The sequence below is a fragment of the Perca flavescens genome, chromosome 13 (genome assembly GCF_004354835.1).
Source record: "Perca flavescens isolate YP-PL-M2 chromosome 13, PFLA_1.0, whole genome shotgun sequence".
Classification (NCBI taxonomy): domain Eukaryota; kingdom Metazoa; phylum Chordata; class Actinopteri; order Perciformes; family Percidae; genus Perca; species Perca flavescens.
In genome coordinates, this window is record NC_041343.1 from 2,759,318 (window position 1) to 2,776,906 (window position 17,589).

Below are 17,589 nucleotides of genomic sequence, written 5' to 3' on the forward strand. Positions count from 1 at the left end.
TGTCCATGGTAGAACTTCAGACATCACCACAAAGTAATGAAATATGTGTGGCAGGGCACTTTTAAGCACAAAGCTTTGCATTTGCATGGCTGATAAAAAAGACCTCATTAATATAGGGATCGACAGATACTGGTTTTTCAAGGCCGATAATCTCAAAATCAAAATTAAGATTTTGGAATGTTACAACCTCCAACATAAAACTTTGTTTAAATGTTTTAAGTGGTTATTTAATAAATGAGAAACTTAGAAATTAGAACATAACACCCAGTAACAGAGAGCCAGATAGTGTTGTGGGGGGACATGAAGTCAGACTAAGTGGTGAGTGAAACTGGAGCAGAGGGACAGACACAGAGCTGGAGCCGAGCCAAATTCATTAACTTTATCGGTTATCAGGCAAATAAAACGCTGATAGAGATAATCTGCAAACTGCCAAAAAATGGGCTGATAATCGGCCAGGGTCAGTAATCGGTCCATCCCTACATTCATCAACCAAGGGTTCATACTTTAAATGAGTGTGAGAAAACTCTCTCCCTGTTTGTCCTGAGGGAAAAAAAACACTAATTCAAGCAAACCTAAAAAAGTTTATGCCTGGCATTGATTTCATTTGATTCCCCAAAAGGTTAATCTACAGTACTATAAAGAAGCAGCCAGTCCTATAGCGTGCAGTATAGTGGGGTGATGTAGCTAGTTGTGATGGAGACATGAGTGGACACGCTGAGTCTCTTGCTGATGACATGTGCTGTCACTGCACTGATGAGCCAGCAAAGCGCCTCGTCTTTCACAGCGTCATGTCAGTCAGCCGCACAGCGGACGAACAGTCTCTACACTGCTATGACACTACACAACAGCACTGACATACATCTGTATGTGTATAGAAACTGCATACAGGGCAATAATCCCTCTAGCTCATGATGACGTCACATCACATGTAAAATATGTTTCCGGCCTAGGATTTGTGACCAGATTAGGTTATAAAATTCACAGATCTTCAGTTATGTGCTCTCTCATCTTTGCAAACAATATGATATAGCCCACTACTTGATATGCATTACATTCTTTTTTTTTATTCTAATTATTCACAGGAGAATGATTAGCCCTTTATTTTGTTATTGCCCTTGTTGGTTTGAGTTCTATTCATCTTGTGGGGACAAAATCAAAGGATGAATTTCAAAGGAATCTCTGAATGCATCCTTGAGAATCATCTTGTGAAGTGAGTCTCATTCATCAGGCTCATTGTTTACGTACTGTAAACTCAACTGCTGATGGATGCTCCATCACGGCTCTCATGTTGTGCCCAAAAATCAGAGTTCCTCTCTTGGGAGTCCTGCCTTTAACCATCTGCTCTCTTTCTACAGGCCATCAGGAGAAAGCATTTTGCATGCACATTGGTTTCATTTCAGATTGCACAGTTGCATGAATGCAATATTATTGACCTGACTGGAGGTCAGATTTCCAATACAGACTATAGAGCAGTGCTGCAGAGCCGTAACAGTGAAGAGGAAAGACGTCTTGAACTTGAAAGCTGTTAGTTGACCTTACCATTGGTGTTGTTAAAATGTGAAGGTGATTTACCTTTGGCAGGCATTGATGGCACATTTCAACAAAAGCTGCTGGCTTTATGAATCATAAGTGCTCTTTGTTATCAGGAAGGCATATCTGCACAATAGAAACTCACTATGTCCACTCGTTTCCCCATGTTCTCATCCCTCTCCTGTTAAACCTATTCAGCTATAACAACTGTATCAGAGTGCTGTGCATGAGAGGGAAGTGTTTCTGGTGCCATTCAGCAAATGGAAGTCTGTTAAATTGTTGATGATATGGAGATCCGCAAGCTGGATACACTTGCTGGAAAGTAGGACAGTGGTGGGCCCAGGCGTCTGTCTATCACTAAAACCTATGTCTCCCCTTTTTCTCCCCCTCCCCTTCTCTCTCTGTCTCTCTTACAGGCCAGCCCTGCCCCGATAATCGTCAACACAGACACTTTGGAGTCAGCTCCTTATGTGAGTTTGAATTTCTGTGGATTCTTTAATGCTCCTATTAGTCTTTTCAGTAGAAGAGCAATATCTCCAGCAGATTAAAGCACACTTGAGTAGGAACACATTAAATTAAATAAATAATCTCTTTTCCTCTTTTACTGAGTTTGACTTGAGATAGTATGTTACATTACATGTAATTTAGCTGACGCTTTTATCCAAAGCGAATTACAATTGCTATATATCAGAGGTTGCACGCCTCCGGAGCAACTAGGGGTTCAGTGTCTTGCTCAGGGACACATTGGTTAATGTACCGCAGTGGGAATTGAGCCCAGATCTCCCACACCAACGGCATTTGTCATATCCACTGCGCCATCACAACCCTATGTGTGGTGTGTTAGTCCATTTTGATTCTATAACTATCTTAGTAACAAATGAGGTTTCAGTGCTGAGTTATTGATGTCTGTCATGAACAAACGACCAGCACAAGACTTTCTAAAAACCTTCTACTATTTGACGCTAAAACCAAATAAATGAAGCTGTAGTGCAGTTGAACAAATGGGCACAGGTGCATGCCTCAGCCACTTACAATTATTTAGCAAGCAGTGTTTTCTTCCTGCAAGACAACACTTTTATTTCAGGACTTTGCTCATGTGATAGAATCAAGATCATATATATATATTTTACTGCTGTTGCTAATTTAGTCCTCATGTCTTGCCTGCTTCAATCACATGTTTATTATAATAACATCTGATGCTGCTCAAAAATGATGTCCAACTGGGAATATGATATGCAGTGTCTCATATGCTTGTGTGCTATTCCTGTATGAATGCATAATGACGGAAGTGCTTGCTGCTAATTAATCATCTCAGTGAGATACAGGATGAGACTGACTCTTCTGTAGCTAACCTCCATGTTGCAGAAATAGCAAACGTTGATTAACCATCATCTTAAATTGTTTCCCTCGAGGTAGCGCCTGCTTAGTACAGAAAGCACCACTGGCCATGGTAAACACCTGTCAGCCCCATTTTTTATTTCAGTATGTAGAGCTGGCCTTAGTGTGGTCAGTGTCTCAGATACCGGCACAAAAATCACGCTTTAGCATCTGAATGGAATACACCGGGCAGCGCAGCAACTCGACCGCTTCGCTGTAAGATGACGTAGTATGAAGAGAGAGAACGGTAGCAAGTGGAATGAAAGACCGGAAATCCACATAGGATAGGTTGGCAGGGGTGGTTGATGGGTCAAACACTACAGGACTTTCATCCAGCAGACCAGGGTTCATGTCTCGTTCTTGTCCCGCGTGTCACTGAAACGTACATTTTGTAACCCCACCCACTATCTTTTCCTAAACCTAACTGTCCCGGTCTCGTGATGCATGTCAGTCAGCACGTCCCAACCCAGAGCAGCAAAAAGTGACGCCAAGAGTCCCGACCAAGTAACTAAATGACTAGATATGACGCCAAAGTGCATTTTCATTTTAAAGCAATGTTTGAAAGTATAAAAACTGGAGTGAATGTCTTGTCTCAATCTATTTTCTGTTTCTTCAGGTCAACGGCACAGAAATTGAATATGAGTTTGAGGAAATCACTCTAGAGCGGGTGAGTATCTTACAGCTGTGCTAATCTATGGGAACATTGATCGGCACTGGGGTACAGTGAAATGGTCTCCTGAAGGCATTAATAAGATAAGATGCAAGGTAGTTATAGAGGGAAGTGGAAACATCCATGCTGCCTCAGGAGAGGATCTACACTCTGTGAACTCTGTATATATTATGAGGTACTATATGAAATGGATGTGGGAGGACTTTGCATTAATTCTCTTAGTATGAATTGTGTGTGACAAGTTAGGACTTTTATTGTCCCATATGAGCTTTTAGAACTGTGTTTTCATACCACTGTATGAAGGCAATGTCAATAATTAAACAGCATACATGTACTGCTAAAACTACATAACTCCTTACCTAAAATACCTTGTTTTAGTAAAATCACAAAGGAATTCCCATGATCATAAATTTAACATTACTTATGCCTAGCTAAAGGTAAAGTTAAATGGCTACTTTATGCAAATCAGGGGCGTCCAGCTCAACTCGTTGCCTCTGAAAATCTTTTAAACTGACTGTTGTTTAATTAATTAAGACAGATTCAGCAACTGCATTGCTTATTTCTCGCAAAATGTTTTTCAGAAACACTGAACTATTTTCACTGAACTATTTTCATAAAATAAGAGAAAGCCCCAGCCGCCATGTTGCTCTGTTTTGAAATCCATCAGCAGACAGCCCCAAGTAAAGCGTTCGTCCAATCAGGTGCAGCCATCGTGGTTGTAGGAGGGCAGAGCCTGTATTCTTTGCTTGTCAGTGCTCAGTGCTCAGTGAAGAGAAACTGATAACTGCTAGTGGCAAGTCCACTAGCAGTTATTTCCCCAATGCTGGGAAGCCGGGCGATCCCTGCCGTCAAAAAACTTTGGTTAGAAGGTGATTTGACTTGAAAATTAATTTAATGCAGGTTTTTAACATTAAGGCAAACAGCATGATCCCTTTATTGGTAATAATTACAACCCTGTTTTATCCCTCATAACCCTATAAAACAATTTGTGTGCTAATGCAGATGTGGCATAGTTGGCATAATCTCCAAGTCACTGTTATGGAAATGTCGACCAAGTAGATACTAACAGGCACGGAGTAGAAGTTTTGACAGCTCCAATACAATCAGGAGCAGAGACATAGCCAGACCAACAGCAAAGGTGAACGCCACAACCAACCAACAAGGAGAGCGCTGTTGATTTAATACAGTCAGTAGTCAGCCTCCATCCATACTCCAGGACCTCCATATTTATCGTCAGGCATCAGATAATGGCCCAAACCATCTTGTTTAGTCTCTGAGCATAGACAGGTCTTTGTCTGTTCCTCTCAAGTCGTCGCCCTGGAGAACAATGTTTTTTTTTACTCCGGCAGCAAGGCGCTGCAGGGACACTCAGTGGGTTTTGTAATCAAAAGAAGTTGCTATTCCCATCAGTTAACAACGTAATCAAAGCTTGGCTTTCATTTTGTGAGTGGGCATCCAGGGGATTTTTATTTGCAGAGCTGACAAAGTGCAGCTCCTGCCCAGAAAGACATGGTGTGATCCTGCTGCCTTATAAATACAATATTGGATGTCATGATAATAAAGAGCCAGGTTAAGTCAGGAGAGAGGCGGGGATCTGGACTTACAGCAGAATGCCAGAGCCATTTTGTAATGGCAAACTGAAGACTATACACCTCTGACCGCTTTGTAATCATACTGAGAGCAGTGACACTACAAAGCCATGCTGTTAAATCATGCGTCAATATTTCATTTACTTTTTTAAAGATTATTTTTTGGGGCTTTTTCTCTTTATTAGACAGTGGATAGATATGAAAGGGGAGATAGATGGGGAATGACATGCAGCAAAGGGCAGCAGGTCGGATTTGAACCCTGCGCTGCTGCAGGACTCAGCCAACATGGGGCGAATGCTCTTACTGGGTGAGCTAGAGGCTGCCCCCTCATTGACTTTTAAAGAAATGGTTAACTGTGCTTTTCAATGGAATTAAAAGTCAACATTTAGAAAAGGATTGTATAATAAATTCATAATTTAAAGGCAATGATGCTTTCTAAGGCTTTCTAATGTTTGCACAGTGCAACCAGTGGTGCTTGTATGCCAGAGGGTCAATATCCAGTTTCTAGGAGATACGTTGAAAGAGTGTTGAGTAGCTCAACTGATTTGAAAAACTAGAAATTAATTAATTAAAAAGTAGAAAAAAAATACATCCACATATTTGTGTTGGAGAGAAAATAAAATAAGTTTGCAAATTGCCTTAATGCTGATCCCTAGTATACACTATGGTTGGTGTCTCATGTCAATAACAGCTTCCTTAGGCTTTTTAAAAAATATATATTTTATATAGCATTTTTATATAGTTAATAGTGATAAAAACATCTAGTTTAAAATCAGATCAAATAAACACATTTGGAACATGACAGTGGTATCGATGAAGGCAAGGTAAGGAAAGGCAGCTTTACTTTAAAAAAACTTGAAAGACAGGAAGCCAGTGTAAAGACTTCAGAACTGGAGTGATGTGATCCACTTTCATAGTTTTAGTGAGGACTCGAGCAGCAGCGTTCTGAATCAACTGCAGCTATCTGATTGATTTTTAAGGAGGTCTGTAAAGACACCGTTACAGTAGTCGAGACATAAGTCCTTTAACCCTTGATATATTCTTAAGGCGATAGTAGGCTGACTTTGTAATTGTCTTAAAACAACTCCATCGGTTTTGTCTTTGTTTGATCAAAGAAAGTTCTGGCACACCCATCGGTGATATGGTCAATCCACTTACTCAGTGCTTGTATTGGACCATAGTCCCCTGGTGATATGGTTATGTAAATGTGTGTGTTGTCTGCATAATTATGGTAATTTTATTTTGTTGTTTTCCATAATCTGAGCCAGTGGAAGCATGTAGATGTTAACCAGAAGAGGCCCCAGAATGGAGCCTTGGGGAACTCCGCATGTCATATTTGTCAGCTCAGGTGTGTAATCAAGTAGGATATAAACTAGTTTAGTACTATGCCCGAAAGTCCAACCCAGTTTTTCAATCGGGGTAGTAATATGTTTTGGTCGACCGTTGATGAAGGGGTGCTCATTTGATAGGGCTGTCGGACACAAAAGGTTGGGAACCACTGCCATAAGAAATATGGCATTTGTAATTTGCAATGTGTGCACTTGCATCAGCATTAACATTATCTTCAATGTAAAAGTAACAAACAATTGGCTGTTTCTTCATTGAAATTATAACAGCAGCAGGAATCACGTTTTCACTGACTTCTTTCCACGGCCACAGGGTAACTCAGGGTTGGGCTTTAGCATTGCCGGAGGCACAGATAACCCACACATCGGAGACGACCCTGGCATCTTCATTACCAAGATCATCCCTGGAGGAGCTGCAGCAGAGGATGGACGACTGAGGTCAGTCAATTACACTTCCCCACACAGGTTTTAAATAAGAGATAACTAGAAAAGTTTTCAGACCTGACAGGGAGGAAAAACGTGGAGAAACTTGCATTGATGTCAGAAAAGAAATCTTCTTTAAGAGGATGACTGAAAGTTAATCTCTCTCCCCACTCACCACTCCACTGGGGAATGGATCTATCACAGCTTACTGCTCCACTACTGCACTGGATAATCTACCCTCAGAAATCTTTCATATGAAACATATATTATACAGTAGTATTATTGTTCTGTTGGTGTCTCGTGCATTTTTTAAGCATATTAAGGACAGTATAATGGCTCAGGGAAGGCTTGTGGAAACTCCTCTTGTCAATTTTTCTTTCTCATGCCTCTTATTTATATAAATCCTGCAAACTCATTTTATCTATTAACAAATGATCAGTTATTTTTTAACTATTTTTGTCCATTAACATGTATATTAACTATAATCAGAAGTCAGACAAATTAAACTTCTGTTTATTTAATCTCAAGAGTAACAAGAGCATTTGTTTTTTATAGTTATACTTGAGTCTCTTTTCACTCCTTAATACGTGAACACTTACTTCAAGTATAAAAAATGGAAAGCCAAAGCTTCAACAGTTTGGCTTTACATAGTCTCGCATTGCCAGACCTACCTCCACAGCGCTGCGGAGGAGGGTCTGGCTAGTCCACACAGCATTCTGGGATGGGAAAAAAACATACTCTGGTTTATTGGCATTTCTTTAAACCAATCACAATCATCTTGGGCAATGCTAAGCGCCGAGCAACGGTGCCACTGCGAAAAAGCCTTGGGAAGGAACTTGTTTTGGTGGAACATGGTGTACGTTCAAAAGTAGTTTTAGTCGTGCAACAGAAAACTCCGATTGGACAGATAGTCTAGCTAGCTGTTTGGATTTACCCTGCAGAGATCTGAGGAGCAGTTAACCATAGTCCTCACAAATCCACCGGAGGTTAGAACGCCAACACAAAGAAAGCAGAAGGAAATGGACATCGGCAAAAAGACATGCATCCGGCGGAATTTCCTGCGGCACCGGAGCAATACCGGAAGTGGAACATGGTGGATATAGACTAGGACATGGTAAACTCTCGACCCTAAGCAAACATTCACGCTGGACCTTAACGAGTCAATCCTAACTGTATCGAGGAGCAGCACAGCACATGGAGCTATCAGTCTGGAATACATTGTGGAATCTACATTATACAAACTTAAATGACATAAAATTAACAAGATAACGCTATCATTACAAGAACATGCTAAATACATCGAACCCGAAAAGAGAAAGATTTGCTACCGGTATTTATATCTGCAGGATCTGATCTGTGCACATCAGGCGATTGTAACAAAATAAATAAAAATCTTTAACTCCTGAAGTAACCCCCCCCCTCTTTTTATTTTTTTATTTTCTTAGATAGCAGTGATGGATAATGCAGGTTTTGTTTTTAGGCCAGCTCCTGTTCTTTTTCCGAGCTGCAGCTCTGGAGCATTACTGTCAGATCACAGATGCTAGAGAGGAGCGTAATGCATGCACAGCGTCAATCTCCAGCAGATAGCAGAAGAAGCAGGTCGGGCATAAATCACACTTAGCCTAATTGATGGTCACCCCTCCTACTGTAGGTGGGCATCAAGATTAATGCATTATGGATGGAGGGGAAGTCTAATCTCTGTGAGGAAGGAGGCCTGATAGGGATTTGGTTTTCACATTATAGAAGCCAGACACACTTTCTGTCGCTGCTGTGGGACACTGTAGCAGAGCACTAAGCATACTTAATGCACCGGCTCGGCTTAAGGGACTGCTTGGAGCATTTTTAGTGTTTCTCATAGAGTCTGTTGGTTTGGAGAGGTAAACACATGGATGTAGTCAGGACTAAACCCACAATAACCCCACCATTTTATTTCTGAAAGATTTCTATTAACCTATATAATACACATTCTCAATTCATATTTACATTTTAAGCTCAGTTCTTCAGAGCTTTTCATTATTTTTCATTTATTGATCACCAACAAGAGTTCTTTGTTAACCTACTCAAACATTAACTAAAAGATAACAACTAAATAATGTATTTGTACTGTCTAAAGTATGTCAATTCTTATAGAAACAGAATTTTCTTTTAAAGATTTAATGATAGAAATATTTTTCTGCTAGAAGATATTAAGTACGCAGATCTTTTCGCTCTGCTTCCCAATGGTGGAAGTGTGTGTGTATGTATGTGTGGGGTTTAGTGTATGTGTGTGTGTGTGTGTGTGTGTGTGTGTGTGTGTGTGTGTGTGTGTGTGTGTGTGTGTGTGTGTGTGTGTGTGTGTGCATGTGTGCATGTGTGCATGTGTGTGTGCGTGTGTGCGTGTGCTGGGTCCCAGCTGGTCCCTATGAACACCCTCAGGAAAGTTGTGTCCTTGAGTGCCAGGGCATGGATGATTTGGTCAACACCTCAGGGGAATTCAAACTGAGCTGCTCGCTGACTCTGATGTTTACACACTTGTGTGCTCGCACTCATAGTCAAACCCACTCTGTCTCTCTGTCACACATCACAGACATACATAGACATGAAAAAGTGTATATAATATGCAATCTCAAACTCATGTATGAGCACATGGGTCACCGCTGCAAAGTAAACATCTACTGCCAACAGCCACACACAGTCACCTCTGTCATCAAATGTGTGCTTGTATGTGTGTGTGTGTGTGTGTGTGTGTGTGTGTGTGTGTGTGTGTGTGTGTGTGTGTGTGTGTGTGTGTGTGAGCAGCTCTGACTATACTGTAAACATAATAGTGTGAACGTTACCACTTATTCAATTAAACCCATTCTGTGTTGATTTTTGTGTGTCTAAGTTGTTGTTTTCTAAGCATAGCATTGTTATTGTCAAACCTTTTAACACCCTCTTATCTTTATTGCAATAGAACAGTTCTCAATAAAAAGTGAGTCATGTGAATTCATAAAAGCTACATTTTTGCAACTTTAGAAGTTTTGTTTGACTCGTAAAAAGTCTGCTGTTTCTGAAGAATGATATACTGTAGTGTGAGTGTAGCCTTGCTCCTAATTATTACCAATAATAATCATCACTAATCTACACTGTTCCTCTTCCAGAGTGAACGACTGCATCCTGCGGGTGAATGATGCAGACGTGTCTGAAGTTTCTCACAGTAAGGCAGTAGAAGCCCTGAAGGTTGCAGGTTCTATTGTTCGGCTGTATGTGCGGCGCCGCAGGCCAATGCTGGAGACCGTCATCGAGATCAAACTCATCAAAGGACCAAAAGGTGGGCTCAGACACACACACACACACACACACACACACACACACACACACACACACACACACAGTCACACAGATTGATTGTCACATTGATTTAATTCAATCATATTGTGATTTCATTTCACTGGTCACTTTTACTGCAGTGTATTTTGTAAATGGCATATTTTCTTTAACCATTTATCCCAGTTTAGCTGAACAGGGTTTTCCCTGGCTCAATAAAAGACAATATTGGTACATAATGGTGCAGGGGGAGACAGTATTGCTTTGTGTTGGGCAGAAAGCTTTAAAATGTTTAACTATTTAGACAAACTTCTGGTTAAATTGAATATTTAGATAAATATGCTGTATATCTTGATACATGATCATCACATAATGTGGGTGTCTCTGATGCCTAACATGAATCAGTCATACACACAACCCAGAAACTAACCAACTACTTTCATATATGCAAACACACACACACACACACACACACACACACACACACACACACACACACACACACACACACACACACACACACAAACACACACACACAGGGCTTGGCTTCAGTATTGCAGGTGGAGTTGGAAACCAGCACATTCCTGGAGACAACAGCATATACGTCACCAAGATCATTGATGGTGGGGCAGCACAGAAGGATGGCCGGCTACAAGTAGGAGACAGGCTGATAATGGTGTGTACACACTGGAGTTCCATTTTAAGAGCTTGCACCTTGCAGAATGATATTTCATGAAATAGATGTTATTACAAGTATATATTTTCCATACTATTAAACATGAAAATACTTTAATGAACCTTAGTGGAAACATTGAATATTGAACACATTAGAGTAACTAGAAAGATGTAAAGCTCTCTCCATTGTTAAGTAACCTAATACAACAATCTGGGAAAAACATGACCTTTGTGTTAGCATTGTGGTCATTTTGGTGCTGTAGTGATGTAGTGGTGTTGCAGAATTGGGTCAAATATACTGTACCTGCTTTTACTGGTCACTTAGTAGCTAAAAATATATTTTTAAATATATTTAAAAATATATATTATTTAGGGCAATGGCAATAGTATGAAGGTGTTTATCTGTGTGAAGGGATTTGAACGTCTTCATATTATTTTATTTATAAATATACTGTATATAATCATATATTTACAAATGTCATGATCATCATAACTGGACCATAGACTGTATAAATAGTGGACGTAGCAGCATTGACCACCCAATGGTTTGTGGACTGACGTTTTGAAGCCTTGAGTTTGCGGTAACACTTCATAATAACCATCATTAATAAATGGTAAATTGATAGTTAATTAAACTATAGTTAATAGTTATTTTGCTGGTAAGTAACAACAATGATAGTTTAATTAACTATCAAGCTACCATTTATTAACGATGATTATTACAAATGTTAAGTTACCTGCTAACGCTGGCGTTAGCTAGCTAGCATGGTTGGCAGAATGCTGAACAAGACATTTTTTAGGCGACCAAAATGTTCCAATTAACTTTGATGAAGTGTAAACGTGCAGCGAGAGGGTCAGAGTTTAAGATGAGAACACAACAACCAAATACAAGTTCTATTTTAATGTCCACAGTGTTAGCATGGTTAGCATTGCTAGGCCTCTGTCCTGATCGACAGGTCCTAAAGTACCCCCTGCTTTATCGTCTGTGAAAATAAATGGGACCATTTACAAAATGAACATCATGCTGTATTGAATAAACTATCGACTGAGACCATAAACTCATTATGAAAATGTTTACTAAGGTAAGAATTAACTCATTTTCTCATAGACTTCTATAGAAACAGAGTTATTTTTGCAACCAGTGGAGTCGCCCCCTGCTGGTAATTAGATAGAATGTAGGTTTAAGGCACTTCGACATAGGCTTCACTTTTCAGGCCGGGAAGCTCTGTTTAATATTTTTAGTGTCTGTGAACTCAACCTGGGTATTATCCTTTTTATTTTTAGAGATGACAATGGGACAACTAGAGAAATATCATTTACTTTTCTACTGCTCAGGCTATCATGTTTTTTTTGGGGTGTATTTTCATGTGCTGAGAAATGATAACAAGGGCTTGGGAAATGTTACTCAGTATGTGAGACTCTTTCATGACGTCACACTGATCCTGCTGCTGAGTTTTATAAATAACCTATTTAGCATCTTTATCATGTTAATACAATGGCTGTTATTATGTAGACAGATATCCAAGAGACTAATGGTGATTCCATGAATCAGGTTACACTGTGTACACTACATTAACCAGCAGTGTATCAATCACACTGAAATTCTGCAGCTTCAGTCTAAATGATAATTAAGTGAAATGAGTCCATGGCACACATTTTGAAAGGCAACATACTGGCTCAGTAGTATAGCAGCAAGCCTTCTCTTGAGGAGGGCATTGCTCTTGCTTAACTAGCGCTTAATTTAATTACCTTCCTACTGTCGTGTTGTCACCCGAACACCATCTGTCATAATCCAGTGTCCTGGAGGCAGGGAGCGCGCTGGTCTGATCTTAACTGAGCAGTCAGAAAACTCTATAACTGTTGATTGAATATACAAGGACTTTGTCTGTCTGGACAGGTGAACAACTACAGTCTGGAGGAAGTGTCTCATGAAGAGGCTGTGGCCATTTTGAAGAACACATCGGACGTGGTCTACCTAAAGGTGGGAAAGCCCACCAATGTCTACCTATCAGATCCCTATGGGCCTCCTGATATCACACACTGTAAGTCTTATCCTCTTGTGTTTGAACTGTTTATTCATCAGCTGTTAGAAAAGTGTAACCAGACTTACTAACTCAGAATTACTTAGTAAATGTAAAAGTGTGTCATGTGTAATGTGAGATTTGTGGGCACTGAGAGCATGACTGTGAATCACATTCACAAATTACACAAAACCGTAACAAGTTAAAGTTGCATTCATTGAATTTTGGCACACACAACATGACATATAACATATAATATAAAATATAATCACCAAAACAACGAGCTAAAAGAGGCGGTAACACTTTACTTGAAGTTATCTACATAAGAGAGACATGACACTGTCATGAACACCCGACACTGTCATGACACAGTCATGACACATGAACTCTTACCCTAACCATAACCATAACCATAATTATAACTTGTCATGACAAAAACCGAATGATACTTAATAAAAGAAGTGTTATGTCATAAACGTTTATGACTTGTTTATAATGTTTATGCCACATTCATGACAGTGTCATGTCACTCTTATGTAGATACCTTCAAGTAAAGTGTAACCAAAGAGGCCAAAGAGCTGCAGAATCAGGTGACACGTAACCTCTTTAATTTGCCCTCTGGGCTTGTTATACATTTTCCTATGAGCATATACAATTCCAACGTTATTCAATCTCTAACTTGAACTTAAATAGTAACTACTTTGTTCAACCTGGACCCTATGTTCCTATGTTTTTGTGTCTAAGTGACTGATGGGAACAACAATCTTTGAAACTGGTCCAGTATTAAGAGAGATCGCTGCAGTTGGCAGCGGTGAAACATGCTCCAATGTAAGTTAATAGTATGATATTATCCAGCTTGTATTTACCTTCACAAAAGGGCTCGTTTTGCCGCTGACAGGTTCAGATTAATATTCTAAGTGTCTGACAAAATAAAACTATGAAAAGCCGTTTTGGGTTGTCTTTCCACTTTTCCAACCATCACAACTCTAGTTTTGGTTGAAATAAACACATAGGTTACCGATTTACATGTGAAAATATGTACTCTACACACACTAAAAGTATAGTTTTTTTGTCTGGTGGGTTTAGCACTAGCGACTTCAGAGCGGTTTCTGGTTAAACAGAAAGGTCACAAAGAGGTTTTTAAGGACTATCTCTGAAGGGATCCTTTCCATTATGTTGTCAGACACTTAGAATATTGATCTGAGTCTGTCAGTGGTAAAACGAGCACTTTAATGAAGGTAAATACAAGCTAGACAGTTGTCTTATTAACTTACATTGTAGCTTGTTTCACTGCTGCCGACTGCAGCGATCTCTCTTAATACTGGACCAATGTCAAAGATTGTTGTTCCCATCAGTCACTTAGACACAAAAACATGGGAAATAAAAAACAAAACAATAGTTTCCCTTTTTCCGCTGGAAAAGCGGTTCATAACACTCACTTTAACATTTATTGTATAGGTACACTTTTTTTTTTTGAAGAGATTGTTTCTAAAAGTATATTTTTATGTTAAAGGAAACTCCTACATTTATATAAATGTTTTGCATTTTCACACCACTCCAAAGAAACAGTACTGCAGTCCGAGTTTAACCTCCAAATGGCTGTATTTTTGAAACAAATTAGAAATACTAAGTCTGCAGGAATACTTTATTGGCATCATGGAAATGTTTCAGCTAGCTGTCTCTGTTTTTACTTTGTCTCACTCTTCTTCCTCAGCTTTCTCTCCAGCCCTGGAAAATCATATCTCTTCCCCCGTCAACAGTGGCACTCTGGAGTACAAGTCTGGTCTCCCTCCCATCTCCCCCGGGAGTTATTCCCCCCTCCCTAAGCACTTACTTGGGGAAGAGGATATAAACAGGTTGGATGGTTTTTCCTTCTTACGGTAATTACCTCTCTTCCTACCAGACTACTAGAACTACAGGTAGAGGATTTGCCCACCCCGCTCCTCCTGTCTCCCCCTGGTCCTGACTGATCTGTGTCTGTGTTATAAATCAAAAAGGCATCAAAACTCCATGGAGTTATGATGCAATTTTAAAGCACCCATTGTTTCTCTGTGTTTGGCTCACTTGTTTTGTTGTTTTAAAAAAAAAAAAATAGTTTCCCCTGCTGTGTTTTTCAAAGATAGCCTAAAGAGTTCTGGTACGATTAAGGTGGGTCCCTTGATCCTTAATCAAGATCTTCAACACTACATTCTGATCACAGTTCCTGAAACAAATAAAATGTTCCCAGAAACAGCTATTTGAAAACCACTGGTCTGCTGTAGTCTTGTGTTTGTGTCTGAATGTCTCTTTTTATGATTTCTTTGTGGACAATGTGTTGTTTAGTGCCTTGGTGACGCATGCCTGGTGGTACACGCCGTGGCTTCGAAAGGCTTTGGTAATGTTGTTCATCAGTGGAAATGATAGTAAAGGTTGCCTCAGGTCCAGCAGCAGTACCATCACTGCACAATGTGCACAAAATGACCACGAAGTGTAGAGAAAGTTGTGATAGAAAACAGTGTGTCTGTCTATCTTGCCTGTTTCTATGGTATTGATGTGGCATCAGCGGCAGAGACAGATGTTGCCCTTGCTGTGTCATCAATGCTTTGTTTTGCGTTTTCCAGAGATCAGCTGAGTGTTTTGGGTTGTTTAAAAAACAAGCATAAAAATCAGGATGTATCATTTTAGCTGACTCATCGCACATACCCATTGTTGGAGGATTTGTCATATCAGCAGCTGATATGACAAATCCTTTGTCACATCTGTAAAGATAAGCTACGCTCAATTAATAGGCTTGCTACAACTGCCATTCTCTTGAGGCAGTGCAGTAAAGTGATGGAAACTGAAGGTGGGGCAGACCCAGAAGTTTATGTGTGTATATGTGTGTATATGTGTGCGGGTGGAAAAAAAGCTATTAACCAACTGCAAAAAATCAGTTGTGGGGAATTCAAACCTACACCAGAACATTTTACAACATGTAGGAGAGCCATGTAGTGTCCAACCCAACACAGTGCTACAAATACTTACCATTAAATAAAATAGAAAGGCTTTTTAGTGACATATTTTTCACATTTTTAGTTCTTCCCTCCTCTATGACTGCTGCTCTCAGTCCAAACACAAGAAAGCTGAACATGTCTCACCAGAGTGAGTCACAGCCAAACATTAGCAGCTCCCCACCTCAGCTGACCTAACACCTAATCCCATAACAAGCTGCCACAAGGCTCTGGACCAAATGGGCCAAATTTCCTATGAAGTCATATCTAAGAGTAAAGCTTGTGTCTTTCTGCTCAGAGGTGGATGTTCCCCTGCTGCTTATCAAACATAAGGTTTGGTCTGAGGTTTGGTTATATGTCACTGCATTTGAAGAATGATGGACGAAAGCAGATTTTTCGGCAGCACAACAAGGACTAGTGGTGGATGTCACAGTGACCAATTGATACACTCCATAATGCTCTTCTGTTAGATTAGATCATTGTTGCGTGCTGTGGCAAGAATGACGCTGTGTTGTCCATTTGCTAAATAAAGATCAGGGTGGAGGAATATTGCAGCAGAGTGGTAACAAAAGCTCATTTCAGAGGCTAGCTGAAGGACCCATGTGTTAAGCTTTGTTGAATAAGGATTAGTCCTCCATTGTCTTTGGCGTTAAGAGGTTTAGTATTTGCTCTTGGTCCAAGGTGCTTGAGATTACCTTGCTGACCTAAAGTGAAGCACTCTAACAGTAGCTCTGCACACACAGGATACTACAAAGCCAAGTGGATCCTCACATTCTGTAATAACTGATAATGCATGTCCAGTAGCTTCATTCTTTTCATCACTGATTGGGAAAGTAAAAAATGTTCCTTACAAGCTGAATTCTAAATGTCAGAATTTTGAATATTGATATTGCTTTTAGGCCAAGTGAGAGACTAGGGGATGAACCCTTCTGCTTTATTAGCAAGAGCAGAAAGTTGTTCTGGCAAATACTACAGGAATTTACCCACATATCATGTAATGATTTGTAGCCACGCAGCTCATGTACTACAGAAAATGGTAGAGTGGTAGTTTTTTTAGGGTTTTCAGATTTTTAGAAATCACTGCCAGTTAGAAATTCATAATCACAATAAAATGATTACTCCATTTATTACTTTACTTAGTAATATGCCTTCATTTTATGGCTGTTATAGGGTGTGAAGTCCAAATATTAAGCAATTTATTGCTGTCCAAATTCTTGTAAAGCTCACCATGTTTGTCTTCAGTTATTTTCATCTTACTGCCTTACTGGCATTTGAAACTTTTAGTAGCTACTTCAGATCATCTCCACAACCCTCCACAGTTAGAGTCTCCTTTGAACCAGCAGTGTGTTTGAGATCCTGTGGTTTTCTTTAACACTAATGTTCAGATACTGACTGCTGCATGACACTACATTTGGCCTCTAGTTCAGAAAAGCACAAAGTTACTGTACTTTCAAGTGTTTGAACTCCAAAATCTGACTGAGTTAAGGCTAATGAATAAAAGAAAAAGAGCAATGCACAGCAGCCTTCCAGACTCTAAATGGCACCTACAGATCCTTACAGGGTCGCTGCGTTTGGGTCTGATCTGGACTGACTGGCTGCCTCAACTCAGCTCATTTCAGTATGAATGATTCAGCAGGAGAAACCAAGCCAACTGTCCAGACCTCTCTGGCTTCTGCATCTCACCAGCGGGCCGTTATTGAGACT

The 17,589-nt window shown here is 40.0% G+C and overlaps 1 protein-coding gene across 1 annotated transcript in view; it reads left to right on the forward strand.

Annotated features, from left to right (window-relative positions):
- Window positions 1–6,433: 6,433 nt before the first annotated feature.
- Window positions 6,434–17,589, forward strand: part of LOC114566354 (disks large homolog 2) — a 44,600-nt gene continuing 33,444 nt past the window's right edge. The window contains exons 1-6 of the mRNA XM_028594737.1: window positions 6,434–6,514; window positions 6,826–6,950; window positions 10,055–10,224; window positions 10,760–10,896; window positions 12,793–12,937; window positions 14,631–14,772. Of these exons, the coding sequence (XP_028450538.1) occupies window positions 6,494–6,514; window positions 6,826–6,950; window positions 10,055–10,224; window positions 10,760–10,896; window positions 12,793–12,937; window positions 14,631–14,772 (740 nt within the window). The 5' untranslated portion in view covers window positions 6,434–6,493. The remainder of the gene's footprint in view (window positions 6,515–6,825; window positions 6,951–10,054; window positions 10,225–10,759; window positions 10,897–12,792; window positions 12,938–14,630; window positions 14,773–17,589) is intronic.